Here is a 19529-nt window from a genome sequence, read left to right as displayed (position 1 = left end):
TGGACCTGACTCTGTGTGAAGTGAAAAGCATGTCACAGCCTGGCTTTTCAACTGCACATGACACCTACCCATGTGGCACACCTCAGTCACAACAATATTATTATAGGCCTTTTGCTGTATTTGAGGGGTCTGCCACACAGGTCACGCAATATGACAGTCACCTTTGTTCTTTAATTTACTATTTACAAAATAAAAAACACATCATAAAAAGAGAAGCTGATTCTGTGCTCTAGGCCTACAAAACCAGAAGAACTCACTATCCCATGTGTTATACCTTGGAAAAGTTACAAGAGGAGCAGGTTTCCCTTTAAGCTTCTTTTGCTGCCTTGCCAGGGTCAAGCATGAACATGGCCTACTGCAGTGCCTCAGGGAGAAAGGGAAGCCCAAAATAAGGTGACGCAGTCCCAGAAGCCACTCAAAAAAATTCAGCACAAGCTCCAGCCAAATTAAAGACCTGCTGTCTTTATCAGAAGTATATCATTTAGTCTTTGTTTTGGATTCAACAATCCCTTAAAGCACTCCATCACGGAGGCCTGTCCACCAAGCCAGAAGCTATGGAGACAAAAACTAAAATGGCAGGCTCTTCAGCAGGTGGGTTGTTTCCAAGCCCTCAGAAAAGGTCAGAGTTGTGCCTCCATGCTGTCTAAAGATCCATGATAAAACCTGTGGACACTACTGTGCTGGGGAGAAAGTATTCAGAAATAAGCTCGATACACTTTATATATCTTAAAGGATTTTATGAAACTATTAAGGGTAGAAATAAAACTGAGTTCTGTGTGCAGAAGTTTTTCACTCGCAACTAAGTATGCTCAACACAGTATAGTCTGCTCACCACCATCTCTCTCCTCCTTTATGAAGAACTAAAATGGGAGGGTGGGAGATGGATTTCTTAGGACTACAGCACAGGATAAGGAAGCAGAACACCTGCATTCTATTCCCTAGTATGTCACAGGCTTACTGATTTACTTGCTTGGGTAAATAATGGTTACCTAACTCACTGTAGCTTTATACAACACCTAACACAATGGGGCCTTGATCCATGATTAGGGCTCAGAGATATAATTGCAATACGAATAAATAAGGTAATTAATACTTTTGAATAATAATTAATAAGTTCAAACTATTTCAAGAATCTCAGATGAAAGGAGCTTTAGAAAAACAAAATGTCTTTAAAGATCAAAAAGAAAAGAGACGAAAATAAAAGGGAGGCATGTGAAATGGGGAAAAAGGCATGACTTGAGTTTGGAAGTACCTTGATTAGATCAGATCAAATTATTTTCAGAAAAAACATATCAACAACAAAACCACAGTATAAAAAACTAGGCATAATGAATGCTCATTTAAATGTATTAGTTATTTAACCTCAATTTAAAAAACAAAAAAACTTCCCTGCAATAAGTTTTCTTATAAAGAAATCGCAAAAATTATATGCCACTGCATTTGCTACATCTCACCTTTAAATATCTGGGATACTGAGACAATGATTCAGATACCTCCCAATATCTGCACAATGGTATAGTGGCAACTGAATTTTTTAATCAACAACAAAATGATGTTGTAGTGGGTTTTTTAATCTTGAAAGCATCTAAGTGACTGAGATGACCACTTGGTAATACACACTAGAAGCTTCTGAAGACAAAATGTCCACAGTAAATATTTAAAAGTGAGCCGGTCTGTGCCATTAAAATACAGCATCATCATCTTTCTGTTGCTGCAAAATAGTGAAAAGTTTTTGGATCCAAAGAAGACACTGTTTGTCTGAGTGGCATTCGGTATCTCACATTTTTCCAGAACTTTGTATTTGCTGAGTGAGATTTCTCTGTGAAGTCTCCTTTCCACCGGATGGCTCCGTGCTTTTGTTTAATGTATTTAATGGATTCTGGCATGTTTGTGTTGTCTTGTATTTTATCTAGTTCAATCAGAATAATTTTTATTTCATCCCGGATAAGAGCATTGTACACAGCCAGTTGCTGTTCAAAGGTATCTTCTAACACATTGTAACTCAATGCTTCTGATTCTAAAATTATCATCAGTCTTCTGCTTTGTTTGATGGTTTCATCAATAACATTGACCACAGCTGTAAGTAATGCAAGAATGATCAAAGTAGGCATAGAAAAATTTCAACTTATGCAAAACTTCTCTCATTATTTTAAAAGTACATACTTATGGGGCGGTGGCTCGCTCAGAAGATTAGTAGAGTACAGAACCTTTCAAAAACAGATTGTTAGATCCAATCCAGCTCACTTCAGCAACAATCAAAAGTGGTTTCTACCTGAGGGCTGTCCAGTGATCTGTGTGAAATGAGTTTGTAGTCTAGATCTCATTGAACGGACATCCATACCACAAAACCCACTAATGGCACGGTGGGAGGCAATGTTCCCTGGTGGATAGAGCACTGGACTGGGACTCAAGACACCTGGATTCTACTTCATTTGACCATTGGCCTGCTAGTTGACCTTAGGCAAGTCACTTCACCACTCTGTGCCTCAGTTTCCCCATCTGTAAAATGGGGGATTTTTACCTGCTTTACAAAGCTCTTTGAACTCTACTGATGAAAAGCTCTACATAAAAACTAGATTTATTATTAATCAATAATGACTGGTGTCCTTGTTATTCTCACTTGAGGTTTTTATTTAAATTAAATAATGGCCATCTTGTATTTCTGTCTCAGAAGAGGAATTCTTCATAAGGAATAGTTGCTCCGAGTCCCTCATCCTTAAAAATCAGCAATGATATAGGCAATGCAGCTAAACTAAGTTTACAAAATTAGTCAGTCTCACATTGTTTTTTTCATCACCAACATACACAACAAATCTTAGAACAACATGTCAAAAGAAAACACAGCAAGGATAATATTAATTTTGCTATTTTTAACATACCTTCCCCTAGTAAATCATCCCTTCCAAGTATAAAAAGATTATATCCACACTGTCTCTCTAAAACCTCGGGTAGTATTCTCAGAACAAAGTTGTTCAGGGTGTAGATACATCTCACCCCATTGGGTTTTGGATACATGACGTATGCATCATAGATCTTCCCATCTGAAGCTATAAAGAAAGAGCAAGAGACTCCTTTAAAAAAACCCTACCTTTATTACAATTTTTAATTGTTTAGTATTTAAAATCCTTTGGCAAACAACCAGGAAAGGGGATGAAATGCTCTAAAATGAAGGTTGGATGACCAGCCATACATCTAACTCATTGTCTCCTCATGGATGAGGGGTTTGCCACCATGTGGATTGAGCACAGCACCCTATGATCTGCAGGGAAAGAAGTCCCAGCTCCACTGGTCCTAGGTAGACATCCACTAGCACACCTACCTCCTCCAGAATGTTCTCCAGCCCTCCTCCTGCCTGACATTGGCTGAACACTTTAGCTGGTGGGAAATGCCAGATATTTGTCAGCAGAAAATTTGAGAACATTTTGGGGGTTTAGATTTTGTAGAAACTTCCCACCAAAAAAAATTATAATTTTTCCATAAACAAAACAAACAAAAATATTCAAATGCTTTTCAAAAACCATGTTGAGTGAAGAAAAAAAAAGGTTTTACCAAAACTCAAAATCTGGTTTTTCTTTGAAAAACTGGAAAAGTTTGTCACATGAAATTTTCTTATGAAAATTTAATTGTTGACCAAAATTCATTTTTCGTCAAAATTCCTTTCCAGTGAAATCATTTCAACCAGCCCTATTAAACATTAATCCTCTCCCTGAGCAGGACAGGAAGCTAATGCTAGTAGAAGAAGGGGGGAAAGCAGGGTTCAAAATCCTATTCCAGTGTGGGGATTCAAACCTGGGTCTCGCACATCCTGAGTGAGTAGCCTAACCATGGGGTTAAAGGTTATCAGAGCAACACTCCTACCTCCCCTTTGCTGTAGGGGGAGCAGCAGCAGCATCACCTCTTCCTCCTCTACTCATTTTGTGACTTTAGCCCCAAATTATTACTATTGTTATTTTGGGCCCAGAGTATTTGGCAAATTTGTATCAAATTCACAAATAGTTTCTAATTGACTAAAACAGGAATAACCCATTCCTCCAAAATATGTTTCCTGGCTCTAACTGTAAGCGCTGTGGGGCAAAGACCCTCTTTTTGTACTGTGCTTGTACACTGCCCAGCACAACAGAATCCTGGTCAGTGTCAGGGGTTCTTAGGTGCTTCTGTAGTACAAAGAATAATATATCATGTAGCAGCTGCTCCCCCTTCTTAAACCTTTGCACACATCCCCACAGTACATAAAAATAATAAAATACATGGTAATCAAGGAATGTGGCTGTGGTGGCACTTTTACCCCCTCTTGCACCTGCCTCTCATAGCTTTCAGCTTTTAAAAGGAAGGGGACGGAGAAGGGGATGGATAAAAAGAAGAAATTGTAGACAATGTTCTCATCTTGAGAAAAGTCTGAGAGACTGATTTTCAATAGAAACATTCCAGGCAAAATTTCATATTGCCTCTCCTATACAAAAGCTTTTTTTAAAAAAATTATTTTTAACCTTAGGCGGTACCATTGCTGCTAAATGGCAGTATGTTGCTCTGGTGACATCTACTGGTCACCAACAGGTAAGCTGTAAAGCTTATGGCAAAACAAGGTGCATTTTTTAGCAAAGCAGACAGCAATCCACAGATCTGGGGAATGAATGGATTTCTGGGTTGTACCACCTAACCATCATTGCCACATATACTTCCAATTGTTTATCGTCTTAGTATGTTATGCATTTTACTCACTCATTTCAAATACCCTCCAATTTCTTTAGAAAATTCTAAACAAGTTCTACCCCGGGGATCATTTCTTCCCCATCATCAAAAGACCTTCCTAAATACTCTTTTGCAAGATACAAAAATCAATATAAAAAGGTAGCAAACTGGCTGCTCTACATACCTTCTTTCTTTACAAAAGCATGGCAAGAACTACGATACCAAAGCACAATGTCAATCTTGAAAAGCTTGAAGATTAATAAAGTAACAACTGCTAAAAGCAGCAATGCAATGAATCCTCCAGTCAGAGATCTGTGAAAATCTGCAACTGCATCAGTACAAGAAAAAAAGAAGAAACTGCGGAATTTGTCTAACTTTGAACTTTCAAACGACTGTAGTAATATTCAAAAGTTACATTTCTATATTCTCATAATTTTTATAAAAATTGACTGTACATATGTATTACTACAGAACAACTATATCAATTATTGGTTGGGCAAATCAACAAGTAGAGCATCTAATACAAAGGAAAACAATTAACAATTTATGTTTTCATAACACTTGCTACTGGAGGATGTGAATGCTCTTACAAGCATGAATAAATCCCCATAAAAGCTCTCTGGGTTAAATAGTGTTAGCAGTAGTTTATAGATGAAGAAACCTTGGCACAAAAAATTAATACAGAAATTTTCAGAAGTAACCCCTAAATTTGACCCACTATGATTGATTGTTGTGTGTAGTCCAGGTTGAGGATTTCTGATGGTTAGTGTATAAGACAGTGAGTGAGTCAGGAGACTCAATTTCTATTCCAAGCATCATCACTAACTCAGTGTGTGGCCGTAAGCAAGCCATTTAGGCTCAAATTTCTCAGTGCCTCAACTTTTGATCATCCAACATACAGCACAGTAGTTTTGAACCTTGCTCATTCATTTCTATTCCTTGAAAGCTTCTCACAATTTACTCTAATGTAGAAATCCTTCCAAACTCTGCTGTTTAAAATTTCCCTTCACCATGTGTACTTTCATCCTTTTTATTAATCTCCTAAATCTTCATATGCTCACCTCCAATTTCTGTGCACACATACGCACACACACCACCTTCCCCTCTGTTTCCTGTCCCTCCCCCCCGACTCACACATCTTAAAGTTAACCAAAAGGAAAAGCAGTTTATCTATCTAGATATGTATATGACTCATATAATTGTGGTATCTGAACACAGTATCCAACTCTTCCTGGGAAAGTCAAGTCAAATGTATCCAATAATGCATTACCTCTGTGTTTTAATGCTATATATGTTGCAACTTGACCAAAAGAATTCAAAGCATGGCAGACGAAGTGATGTTCATAATCCTCGCTATTCACTTTGGAAATATTGAGCCTCACCGTAGCGAGACGGCGTCCATCGTAGAAAGTTTCTCCTCTATCCAAAAGGTAGCAAACATAGTAATAAAAACAACTCAATCCCTACTGAAGCGGTTTCTTCGCTGGCAATCACAACAGGACAATAGTCAGTGATCTTCAACACTATGACCATATATCAGATTCTTTTCAGAACTGAAAGATTCCTGGAATCCATAAGGGGATCCTCATGACATTTTGTCTATCTCTGACAAGCAGGATGGAAATCAAGGGACATCCTTATATAAACACAGTTGGTGCACTGTTTCCTCAAAAGCATACACAGTTTCTGTAGGCTATTCATATAAAATATTTGCTTTATACATTAAACTTATGGGCACATTTCAGCTTGCAAAAACATGAGTGTAGGGAAAGGATTGTATTAGAGCTTTTAATGTCTTTCAACTCTGTGGATGTAGCTGTAGAGGCCACAGAAATGGCTGGGGGAGAATGCCCCCCAGCATAAGTATACACAAGGAACCTACAGGCTGCCACACAAGGTCCTTCTTCCATCCCACCACAAGCCCTGGAGTAGGAAATGGGCCCAGGGTGGGGCTGGAGCTAGAGAAGGTGGGACCATAACTCTAATACCATCACCCACAGGACAGTTCAGGCACAGCTGCCATTTCAGCCCCAGGAGTAGCACGGAATTAGGAGGGCTTAGCCCTCCCGTCCCTGGGCTGTGAGGTTTGTGCTGCACTTTTAAGAAGCCCCACACAAATTCTTCCCCATGGTATTTTCCAAGGCCCCTGTGGTGCTAACCTTATCAAACATTGGCTTAGTAAAGTGTGGTGGGGTAAATATTGCACTAGAAACTGTAACTTTTTAGTACTGGGAGAATGGGGGAATATTTATCTTGTTAATTTCACATTACATGTCTCACATTAAAGAACCTATCTGCTTATCCAATTAATGTTTATCACTAAAAATATTCTATTTACCATTTGAAATGTCAACTATTTATTTAAATATATTCATCAATGAAGGTTATAGACCTTATACATCAGTGATATATGGATTAATTATCTATTACATACAATAAACCCCCTAAACTAAAAGAATGTTATTGAGGTTGCAAGGTCAGAAGTTAGGAAATGCCAGAATTATAACTGGACAACCTTAATCTGGGCCCCCTCCATGGCTGCATTATGATACAGTCTTTAGTTACATGATCACTTTGTTTCCATAGGACCATGCGTCATTCATTGCACAAAATGGGATGGTGCTCACTTAGTGAGCAACTATTCAATATTTTATTTTCCCCTTGTTGTTCAATGTGTAACCCTAGACCTGATTTACCGCATGCTAATCAGACCACACTCTGAAGGTAGAATTAGTAATTTCCGTGTGGGATGTTCTTCATTACAGTATCTGAGTGCTTCATAAATATTCATTCATTTATCTTCACAAACCCACCGGGAGATGAGGGGTGGTGGAAGCCCCATCTTGCAGATTTTTTTGCAAAAAGATTTTGATTTTGCAAAAATCAAAAAGTTTCCACTAATTTTGGGTGCCCAATTTGAGGCACCTAAGACTCTGTCCCAGTCCCCTTACTCAGGCAGTCCCAGTTCCCCCCATCCCAGCTCCTCATCTGATCCATCTTTCTCCTCAACCCTGGCGCCCAGCCACCTCCTTCCCCAATTCATCCCAGACACCCATCTCCTTGTCCTAGTTTCTTTTCCCAGCCAGTCCCAATTCTGCTCCCATACCCAGACTCATCATCAGATCTGTTTTCCCTCCTTGCCACCTCCTCTCCTCACCCACTGGTTCTCAATATCCTTGCTCAGAAAGTCCCAATCTTCCCTTAGCTCTTCATACAATCTCAGTCCTCCCTGCACCTACTGGCTTCCCATTCTTCCCGATTTACCTCTCCAGCTCCCTATCCTAGCCTCCTTGCCCACCCCAAGTCCCTCCCTCCCTCAGCCCCTTCCTGCCAGCCGCCATTCACAGTTTCTGCCTCTCAAATGTTCCTTGTTTCTGTCTACACCCCTACATGTCTGACTGTAATCCCCTCTGCATTTGAATCAGGCAGCTTCCTCTCTCACACTGCCTGGGCCCAATGAGGTAGGGGTGTGTCTGGGGTGGTCACTGAGAGCACAGGAGGAGTCTCCCTGCTCTCATTTCAGGTGCCCGTGCCCAGACCGAGACCGGGCAGCATCCCAGAGCTGCACAAGTGCAGGGAAAGTTCTGCTGAGCCCTCATCTGAAGCATGTGGATGGAATCTTCAGGGAATTTACCTGTAAAATCTAAGTTTCTAAGGCTCATAATTTAGCCAAATTTAGGCAGATTTTCCTGGGGATGGCAAAATATGCAACCCTGACACAGAGGCTACCCCCAGCCAAATTTAAAGCCCCTGCTCCAAAGCATATGGGCCATAGATCATTTCAAATAAAAGGTTGCCAGAATTTTGTAACATAGGGTAAAAAAAAATCATTTTGCCCCAACCTCATTCTCAGAAATGCCAGAACTGTTTTGACTGGAATTAAAAGGGAAAAAAATCAGCTTGAGGCAGAACCCAGCATGTAAAATTTCAGCACAAACAATTAAAGTGTGGCAAAGTAATAAGCAACTGAAAACAAGGTCTTTAACCGAAAGTGTTGGGAACCTTAGTCAAAGGCAGTGCTACCAGCCCCGCCTATAATTAGATCACAAAAGTGTGTTTATTTGTGTAACTGTAAATTTTTCATAGCTGGCTCAAACAAAACAGAGAAATTATATAAGATTTTAGTTGATAATCCAATACATTCTGATCTGGAAGCATACTTACTCATAATCTTCCTCTTCAAAAATTCTACTCTTATAATATAGATCAATGTATGTGTTGTTGACTGTCCAGTACACCTGAAACACTTCAGCGCCTGTTACATTGCAGTCCACTACGACACGTGAGCCTACAAGACAGTTACAAAGTGGCAATTTAAATAACTATATTGTAGTTAAAGGCCATACAATTCTCTACACTAATACATATAAGAATGCAAAATCCACTAGAAGTCAGATACAGGCATAGAGTGGGCAAAGCAACAACAGCAGCTTCATACTACACTCTCCATGCCTTCCCGCTCCATTTTACAGAAACCCCTCTGAACCAAATGTACAAATTCAGGGATCTGCAGGGTAGGAAGGGGACTGGCTGGACCAGAAGGAGCTGAATTCAGGAGAGAATAGCCATTCTCTGTGGCATCAACCACCCAAAAGTTTCACAGGGGTTTCCTCACAGGATCTGTTCCACATCTGTAGGCATTACGGAGCAGTCACTTCTAAAGAGCACAGAAGGAGCTGTGCTGCAGTGAAGGCGGTGGCTAGGGAAAGCAATGTTGCCTCATACAACTTCCTCTGCTTCTCAAAAAAATTCCCTCTTGTCTGTTCCACCTTCTTCTCCCTCAGGAAGTTAATATATGAGAGACCCTCTGAGCTGAATCTCATAGAGTTTCCTGACCGCTAAAGGTTTGTCTACACAGTAGCTGAGAGGGTGATTCCCAGTGCAGGTAGACAGACATGCACTACCTCTGTTCGAGACAGCCTGCTAAAAACACCAGCGTGGCTGCAGCAGCTTGGGTAGCCACCAGAGTATGTTCCCAGGGGGCTGGGCAGAATTAAACTTGGGAAGCTAGTCCATGCCACTGTGGCCACACTGCTATTTTTAGCATGCTAGCTTGATCAAAGCTTGTGCGTCTGTCTATCCACGCGGGAAAGCATCATCCCAGCTGTTGTATAGACACACTCTTAGTCTTTTTTGTTGCATAGGGGGCACTTTTGCTGTAAAGGACGACATGACTAAGCAAACAACACTTGGAAATCCTCTTGAGTCTAAATTCTGTTTAGGATACACTTTATTATTTTGTTGTAAGAAAACTTGCTTACCAAGTTCTACTTCAATGGAATTGTTTCTTGGGTAAAATATTTCTGGTGGAGTGTTCCGTGGACTCACTAAACAAAAAAACAAAGTTACTTCAGAAATTCAGTGGCAGCTGCAGCATATGGTAAGTGCTACACGACCACAGTGATGAGATTCCCAAAGAATGCCTTAAAGACAGACATACAAACAGTGACTTCTGAATAGTGATCAATATTAAAATGCAATAGCCAAACCCTTCATGTTTTTGTTTGCTACTGTAGGTTAATTTACTCTTCTCTCCTTTCTAATCTCTGGGGCTGCTCTATCTTGGCACAAGGGAATCAACTCTGAACAAAATGGCAGCAAAACCACAAGAATACGAAAGTGAAGTGTAAACCATTATCTCGCTCTCTCATATACACACACACACACACGTGCTGTTCTTTAGCTGTAGCTGAGAATCTGGATAGTATTTCTGAAGTGCAAGGACATAAAAAATAAAAGGCATATACCTGTCACAGTTAGACTAATGTCTCGTGAAATGTTATATTGTTTTCCCTTGTAAGTATATGATGTTCTGCATGTGTAGTTTCCTTTGTCATGTAGAGTTGCATTTTTAATCACAAGGTAATCACTGGAAGAGACAAACCTTTCCTCTTCAAGCAGTTCACACTCCTAAACACAATTACAATGCTCTGTTAAATCACAGATAGAATATAATATCATGCCTCTCCAGGGCTTGCCTGTATGCTGCAGCCTAAGCTTTTCCTGGACCATAAATCTGGGACAGTCTCCCTGGTTTGTCTTGGAAAAACACAAACATTTCCCTAGGCTCTGAGGTTGTGATTCAAACCAACTCCAGGTCTGTCCACAGACAAGCTTAATTACAATAACTCATTTTACAGAGGGGGAATTAAAGCAATGAGAGACCAGAATTTGCAGAAATGTCCACTAATTTAGTGTACATCAATGATCAGGCACCTAACCTGACATACCTAGTATCTGATTTTTCAGAGTACTTAACTTTTTTTAAATGGAGCTTTGGATTGCACAGACATTAATCCATCCTCACAATATTCCTGCGAGGAAGGTGGATAACTATTATTATTCAGATTTAACAGTTTGGGAAATGGAGAAAGGAAGACAAAGGAACTTGCCAAAGTCAGACAGTAAGACAGTGGTCAAGGTAGGATTAGATCACAGGACTTTCTGGCATTTCCTGTTTTTTGAGTGCTAGACAACTTAAGAAAAAACAATTTCTATTATGTACAACTGTAACAGTCCCCTTCATAAATAATCAAGGTAGCTTGAACTCTGCACCTTCAAGATTGCCACACAGACCTCTACCACTTAAGCTAAAGGACTAACAGCAAGGAGCAGGAACAAGTTGTGTACCAGCCACTGGAGGAAGTCATGTAGCATATGGGAATGGTCGACTACATATGCAGAAGTAGCACTCACTTTACAGGCTGCACAGCCAAGTACCCAGACGTAGCACATTCCTTCTAGTAGGCAATGTGGAAAAAAGGAAAAGATTTGAATCTGGCATATTAGAGATGTAGTCATGGGTTTCTGCATCCAGCAGACACCTGAGAATACCATCACGGAGATCTTACGAGATATAGCCAGTATCGACTCCTCTCTACTAGCACCATGGCAGAAGAGCAATGCCTTGAACATCTTCCTGATCCCACATATTTCATTTGTCCTGAGGGGATCTGCCATGGTGAAGGTACCTCTTAACAAGGCAGACAGCACCTTCAAGCAGTTAGTGAAGAAGTGGATATTTCTTCCCCAAAGGGCCAGTAATGAACTGGTGTACATCTCACACAGGCAGGGAGGCACCAAAGTCCCTCAAATGGGTGATCTGTGCAATGTTGTGCTGATCACTCATGCCTTCTGCCTACTGACGTGCCCTGACACCATGGTGAGGAACTTCATGGAAAGTGCTATGCATGACATCATCAGGAAGTGAATGTTGCCACCTACTTGAGTGGCTCACTGGAAGGCAAATTTGGAAGAGAAGGAGGAGAGTGCTTCATTCTGGATGCGTACCTGCAATGCTATGCAATGACTGGAGAACGTATCAGCTGCCACTGGAAGCGGTGTGAGGAACGCCAGGAGCTGAGAGTCCTGGTGCCACAGGTGAAGACTACAGATCACACTATCATCACTCCAAGAGCTAGAACTATGCTGGAGAGGACCCTGAAGGATGCCATCCTCTGCCAGTGTGTGGAAAACCTGAAACAGAAGCCAGCCCAAGGCAAGGCCCTTGAGGTGATATGCAAGTGGGATACCAACAACCACTCCGGGGGCAGTTTCACCCGATTTGCTGACTGGAGGTTCATCCACAAGGCCTGGCTCAACTGCGTCCCACTGCACTGAGCCATCTGCCACAGGAATTGGGACAAGCAATGCAGGAAGTGTGGCCATGCCAACGAGACACTACCTTATGTCCTGTGTAGCTGCAAGACCCATTCCAGAGCCTGGCATCTGTGACACAAAGCCATCCAGAATTGACTAGTCAGAGCCATCCTGCCACCCCTGGGGAAGGTGGCTGTAAACGCTGCCATCCCCGGAACAGACAGCCAACTGCGACTGGACATAGTCATCATCAACAAGGAATGGAAGCAGCTCACCATGCTGGATGTCACAGTTCCCTTTGAAAACAGGAACCAGGCCTTCCACGACACCTGATTTCGGAAGCTGGAGAAATACGTCTCTTTATCCAACACCTTGAGAGCTAGAGACTATGAGGTTCAAACTCATGCACTGATCATCAGAGCTCTGGGCACATGGGACCCCAGTAATGAGCAAGTGTTTAGCGAATGCAGTATTGGTCAATGCTACACTTGGCTGATACTGAAACTCATGACGTCGGATGCCATCAGATGGTTGAGGGACATCTATCTAGAACACATCACAGGACATTGGCAATACCAGGGGAGATGAGCTGGAGTGCTGATGAGAAGCAAAGTCAAGAAAGTAACTGAAATACTTCCCTGATGGATTGTATTGTCTAAGGGACGACCTATCCTAATTTCTCAATTACTGAGGGACAATCTTCACTCATTGCTATATTTGCTTTACACAACCGTCTGTATAACTTTTTCATAAGTGTTGTACCCAAATATTTGGATACTAATAGCTATACTGTATCTTTAGACTTATTAATCTAAATGTGGGTTATCACTGATTATGTACTATATGTATTGTATGACTTTTATTTTCATTTTATGTATTTTTAGATAATCTAAGCACTACATCCAGATGTACAGACAGACACTCTTTCCTTAAGCTGTGTATTAAATAATTTTAATATTAGCTTTAATAAAAATTTTAAATCTTTTCCCTGCATTTTCAGAATTGATCTTGTGTAACTTCTGAATGGGATATGAATCCTTTCTCACTAACAAGGCTTGTAAAGGGCATCAAACACCAGTGTAGAAAAAGGGCATCTAGAACTCCTTGTTGGACAGCCATTAAAAGCAACTAAATATCAAGGTCCTAAAACAGAAACTCCCCTCAAAATGCATGCACGGGAAAAAAATTTCATTACTTCTTTTTTTTTTTTAAATGATTCATCAAGAAAATTGGATTTTGAATGAAAAACCCATATTTTAAAGAAAATAAGAAATGCTGACATTAAAGAATCATCATGTTTTCCATAACTCCCCCACCCTTTCTAATAGATTAAAAGGTAGAAGGGGAGAACATACACTCACTTATAACACTGAAATATAACATGGAGAGTTATTAACAGTAAGATTAGGGAGCTTTCATAGCTACATTTTTAATGATTTGTATTTATGGGTAGTGAATGAGTACAAATGAGGTAACTCTTAGGTCAAGACCTTGCTGGTACAAGCGTGGTTTTGGCAATTCCTTCATACAGAATTGATGATTTGCTTAAAATGATATTATTGCCAACAAAACAAAGGTAACATGTTATGCTGGACGTCTGGGGGTAAAAACACAATCCTGTAACAAGAAGCCTTTTTTACAGAGAAGATCCCGGGTAAGGTGACACAAAAACAACATGCTTTTGGTTTTTTCATGTTTTCTATATGTATATATATCTCTTCACCGTATGTTCCATTCTATGTGTCCAATGAAGTGGGCTGTAGCCCACGAAAGCTTATGCTCAAATAAATGTGTTAGTTTCTAAGGTGCCACAAGTACTCCTGTTCTTTTTACAAAAACAACATGACAACAAAACTGCAAAACCAGATCACTTGAATTTGAGCATGCACAATGCATGGGTCATCCAAAACCCAAAGAGTTGGTTTGTTAACAGCCAAACTCCAAACTGGAGAAACACCAGAGCAGAAATTGAAGGAGAGGACTGAAAGACCAGACCAAGAGATGGGGGAAACAACCACCATTAAGAATTCTAGGAAGACTTCCGGTGCCCCAGAATGTGGTAACTTGAGCCCTTTGCCAACTCCGTCTTATCTGTTATTATTTGTCTGGCATAAATGCATGTCCAGATGCTATAAGTGAAAATAATTCTGTCAGAAATTGTATAAATAAAGGCCAAAATTGATTATGCCCAAATTGGGTGGACTTGTGACTCAAGTTTTCCAACTTTTATCCCAACAGCATGGTCCCTTGGCTCTCAGCCCAGCACACTTTTGCTAGGCCAAACAATATGTGGATGAGGGAAAGAGCTGCTATTTAAACTGCGTAACATAATTTTATTATGGGACGCGTTAAGCAGCCTTAATGTAAAAGGGAGCATAGCAACCCCACACCAGATATCTTCCCTTTATGAAAGATAAGAACATTGTTTACTAAATTTATTTTCACAAGGAAATTATATTCAAGGCAGTTACACTTCACTAGCAAGAAAGAATATGGCACCTACTGACTATGTGGTTTGGTGGCTCAAATTAGAGCTCACTTTCTGATCCATAATTCATAAATACAAAGCACAGACCAAAAATTAAGGGGTTTCTAACTAGTACATACCTTTAGAGAACAAAAGCTAAAGGGTAATTGTCACCTTTTCTCAGTTTATTTTGCAAAAGCTCTTCTCACATTTAAAAAATGCTGTCATTTTTCCATTGACATTCACAAACATCAGTGACTGGTATTAAAAAACACTGATTATAGTTTACATATCAAGGAGTTATGACAGCAAAAAACTACTATTTTTACCTTATACCACTGAAGGGGCAAAGTATTCTCCTCATCTCTGAAGTAATCCAAATGAGGACACACAACCTTAGCATGTGATGATGTTAGTATCTCCTCCCCAATGGCAAATTTTTCATTAAAGCATAAACCATAGATATTCTTGAAAACTCTTAGGTTCATATATACTTTTCTGCAGCTTGATAAATTCCTGCAATGGAACATAAAATAGCTGAATTAAACCACTTATCATATTAGCTATGTGTATTATAGCCTCACAACTTCAGGATACGCAGCTTCTTTTAGAGGAGGAAGAGGAGGAGTTTGGACGTCTGTAGTTTCTACAGTAAACTGACCATTATATTTGGCTCATCTTGAAAGAGTAAAAATATTATGAACATGCCCTCTATTGTATTAATTCCCTCCACAGCAGTACTTATGAAGAAATGTAACTATATACTGATTATCACACTCATCCCCCGCAAAAAAAGCAAAAACAAAAAAACCCTACACACAACTTTGCAGCTTACTTCTGCAGTAGTATAACTTTTTTTAAAAAAGTCTTTACCTTATAACACATTCATAGGATCCCGAATCTTCTAAAGTTGCAGGGAGAAACCAAATGAAGTTATTTTGCTGGTGAATTCTGGAATGTTGGTCTTTAGCTACAGATGTTTGGCTACCAGTTTTGTACCAAGTCAAGTTATAGTCTGTGTTTTCAAAATTCAGTATTTTATCTACTGAACAGTTGACAGCAAGTGGCTGACCTTCGTGTACAAAATTGTGCTTAAGAAACACATCATTCACATCATAGACTTCACATTTCTCTAAAGAAAGACAAAATGAAAAACAAGAGAAGAGCTTAAAAATTGTAAAAGAAAATTTTGAGTTTATTTCTTTACCATGTTGACAAATTTTACTACAATTTCAACATTCATCCTTAATTCTGTTACAGGAGAGAGAACTACTGTTATTCATCTTCAGACTGGAAGATACCACATAATCATACTCAAACGATGTGGTGGATGTAGCTAGGCAACTGAAATGAAATATTCTGTGTTCTGCATGCTGCACCTTTAAATATGGGCAAATCCCTACTGCAGAGCTGCCATTTTTGTTTTTCATCTTAGATGCAGAATGTTAGTGAATCGTCGTTTTCTCTAACACGCACACACATAGACTTCTTATTTGTTCTTACTCTGCTTCTTAACTTAGCTTCTTCATCTGAAATAAGCCATCAATAGAGAATAATGCATGTTCCCATCTTTCTGTATGTAAAAGCATCTAGTTAATGGAATTTTGAAGATGAAAGTATAAATTGTACAAATATCAAGGGGTTTCCACTCAGCCACCTTCTCATGAGCACCAAGGGTAAGATTTTTCAGAGCACTCAATATTGGCCTAATTCTGCTCCCACTGAACTCAGTGGGAGCAGAATTAGCCTAGTGGTGAGCATTTTTGAAAAATCCTGCCTTATGAACCTTTTGTTAGAGGTGTCAACTCTGGTGTCATGGTCTATTTCAGACTCAATCACTACATGTTGCTCATCTAAAATTCCTTTTGTTTCAGTTGGATTATGGTTTTCTTCCTCATGCTCTACTTCAACACATTTTTTTCTGTAGTACTATATGCTGTTAAACTGTTGCTACAGCCTGTGACAAAGGGCTGTATTTTAGTGGTAGGTGAAGTCATTTCTGTACCTATCGAGCCAAAGCAATCCCTCCCCTCTTAAATGTGGAGGGTATGAAACACATGCAAATATTGACCTGATCTGGCTATAAAGAACATAAAGGGTACTGGAATAGGCTCCTTTCTGCCGCCAAACCCTAAGCAGTATCCAAAACAGCGACATGTTTTATGAACGCCCAATATCAATTTCTAGGAAGCTCACTCTGTGCTATCTAGCATTTTCATGGCACAGGTAAGAATTATAAGATGCATAGGCAGGGAGGCCAACAGGAGTACGTATTGCCATGTAAGAGAGCAGCCAGAGGATATCAGCCCCTCCACACTAATGGCTTGCTAGCCACAAAATTTTCATATAAAAGTTAAGACATCCACTGGACTAGTGAGCCACACAGCTCCTCTGTCCACAGACATAAAACTCATCTTCACCAGAATAATCTGTTAGAAACTCCGTGAATGAAAATTCATGGCGTTTTTCTTTTAATCAGACTGTGTCCTGCTGCAAGCTTTTTGGATAGGAGGATTTGGCCCTTAGCTTGAAAAGCAATACAGGATCCTTTGGAAAATAAAGGAATTATATGCTATTATGTAGCATTATTGCTATGATATTATTACTACTGTTATATGATCAAATAACAATGGACAATATACCATATTATTGTGCAAATGATATGCTAGTACAAATAAGCTATTTTCTAACTGTAGAGGCAAGGTCAAAATTTCTTGTGTTACTGGATATGTTTAAGATAAATTTTCATACTGCACCTCATCTATACTTTTTTTTTTAACCTCAACTATATTATATTAAAAAACACAATTAGGGGAAACCAGATATTTCTCCCACCCCAAACATCTAAATTCAATTTCCACCTATTAGATCAAGTGAAGAAGCATTTTAGGTTATTGTATTATAGTAATTCATTTGTGCTGGTATATATGATAAGGAAGCAAGGCATTAACCAGGATATATGGAGATCACGCTAGCAATTCATATATTATTTTCACTAAATGTACACATTTTGCATTAGTAACATTCTATGAAAATGTAATAACTGTCTGTCCCCAATAGCATCTTATTCCAACCAGATCTATTAGAAATTTACAGAGAGAGAGAGCAGCAGCAGAAGATCTGGATTGTTAGCCCTGACTGAAAGGCAGAGCAAGATGGATGCAATTCAGACCTATATCTATTACGAAAAGTAGGTTAGCATAACTAAGTAAAGTGATTAACTAGTTACAAAGTTGGTATCTTCAAATTTATGACCATGTGTATGTTTCATTATAATGTGAACACATTCAGCAAAGCTAAGCCCCAAAAGTTGTTCAATAAGACATTCAATATGCCAGAATGCTGCATATTACACTCTGCTTCAAAGACTTCTACTGTTATTAAGACAGTATGCAATGGAAACAATTGCATCCCCTAAGCACAGAAGTACCACTATTGTTAAGATTGCTTATCTTTAGATGTACATATATTTGGAAACAGCTACTCTCAAAGAAAATTACTGTAATGTCTGTGAAAGAACCAGTCTTGGAACAAACCCTTAAGGATCCACTGATTAACTTACCTGCCTTGAGTGAATAAAGAAATACTGTTATACTGCACAAAAACAATGTCGTTGATGTCATGTTTCACTAGATAGGGTGAAAAAAAGAAAGACCTCAATAACGGCTTTCAAAAAACACTTCAAAGCTGAATTTCAATAGTTTATATTAATGTACACTCCACACATTATTTAAATTTATATAGTATTTTCTTCCAGAAGGCTCTCAACACGCTTTATAAATTTGCAGTATATTGGAGGGAATCACCTACCCAATAGTGCAGTGGTTTTCAACGCATGATCCACGGACCCCTGGGGAGCTGCAGACTGTCTAAGATTTCCAAAGGGGTCCGCACCTCCATTAGAAATTTTTTAGGGATCCACAAACGAAAAAAGGTTGAAAACCACTGTGAAAATCACGTGCACTAGTGAAATGCACCCATCTTTGCGATGGAACAATGGGACCATTCTGCATCAGTCTCTCTATACAGCATTTGTTTTCTATTAAGGGGGAGGGGGGCTGAAGAAAAACTTCTTCAATTGAAACAAAGGGATTTTAGCTAGGAAGAATATAATTACCTAAAAACTGCAACTGGAGCAGGACACAAGGGTTAACCACCCTATTTTTGTGAAAAGGGCCACAGGATCTTTAGATGATCACTGGTTCACATCTCAGACTGAAGATGGCACTTCCAGCTGAGCAGTACCTCTTACACAATATTGTGAAATGAGCTCAGAAGAACGCCGTGTACTGAGTCAACGGCATTACATCTTGCAACACCTGCTTGACTTTTATTTTTTAAACTCCTCCTTATATGTTTCCCTTCCAAGTACCAAACAGGACCAGTCTTGCTTAGCTATGAGAAGGAATGAATGACTGCAAGAATGTTGAGCACAAAGAGTGTGTTGAGCATTAAAAAGTAAAGACAAACATTTCTGGGTGGAATTTCAGAAATGTCCTATAGTGATGAAACCTGACATTTTCTTATTGAATTCAGTACATAAATAACAATGCTTAACTTAGCATAACACCTTGGTGTCACTTTAAAAAATGAAAATATTTTGATGGAAAGAGAACATTATATCAAAGAATGGGATTATTTCTGGCCTCCAGTTGTTTTCTGCCATTTTCCCCTTTATAACTTTTTGCACAGGTTTGAGTAGATTTCTAATACCAGATATGTTAGCCTCCAGCTGTCTTATCTGTACTTAGTACCAGATAGTCTTACACTTGGG

General features: G+C 39.5%; 1 protein-coding gene across 1 annotated transcript; it reads right to left on the bottom strand.

Annotated features, from left to right (window-relative positions):
- Positions 1-1139: 1139 nt before the first annotated feature.
- Positions 1140-18947, bottom strand: LOC127034319 (interleukin-1 receptor type 1-like). Its single transcript, XM_050923046.1, has 11 exons — positions 18873-18947; positions 18318-18384; positions 15629-15887; positions 15085-15271; positions 10437-10599; positions 9951-10016; positions 8854-8977; positions 5960-6108; positions 4874-5017; positions 2880-3047; positions 1140-2077 (listed from the first exon to the last, which is right to left on the bottom strand). Exons 2-11 carry the CDS (start codon positions 18376-18378, stop codon positions 1698-1700), a joined length of 1701 nt encoding a protein of 566 aa, XP_050779003.1. The 5' UTR covers positions 18379-18384; positions 18873-18947; the 3' UTR covers positions 1140-1697.
- Between the last annotated feature and the right edge of the window lie 582 nt (positions 18948-19529).

The sequence above is a fragment of the Gopherus flavomarginatus genome, chromosome 1 (assembly GCF_025201925.1).
Source record: "Gopherus flavomarginatus isolate rGopFla2 chromosome 1, rGopFla2.mat.asm, whole genome shotgun sequence".
Taxonomy (NCBI): Eukaryota; Metazoa; Chordata; order Testudines; family Testudinidae; genus Gopherus; species Gopherus flavomarginatus.
This window is presented reverse-complemented; position numbering and strand designations above follow the sequence as displayed.

What these genes read in the sequence shown, in the direction of transcription:
- LOC127034319 (XM_050923046.1), bottom strand. Translation starts at nt 18,378, where the DNA reads ATGACATCAACGACATTGTTTTTGTGCAGTATAACAGTATTTCTTTAT. An exon ending in CATTAGTCTAACTGTGACAG is followed by an intron (nt 10,017 to 10,436) that starts GTATATGCCTTT and finishes TTTTTTGTTTAG; the next exon opens with TGAGTCCACGGAACACTCCA. An exon ending in GGATGATTTACTAGGGGAAG is followed by an intron (nt 2,078 to 2,879) that starts GTATGTTAAAAA and finishes CATTACTTACAG; the next exon opens with CTGTGGTCAATGTTATTGAT.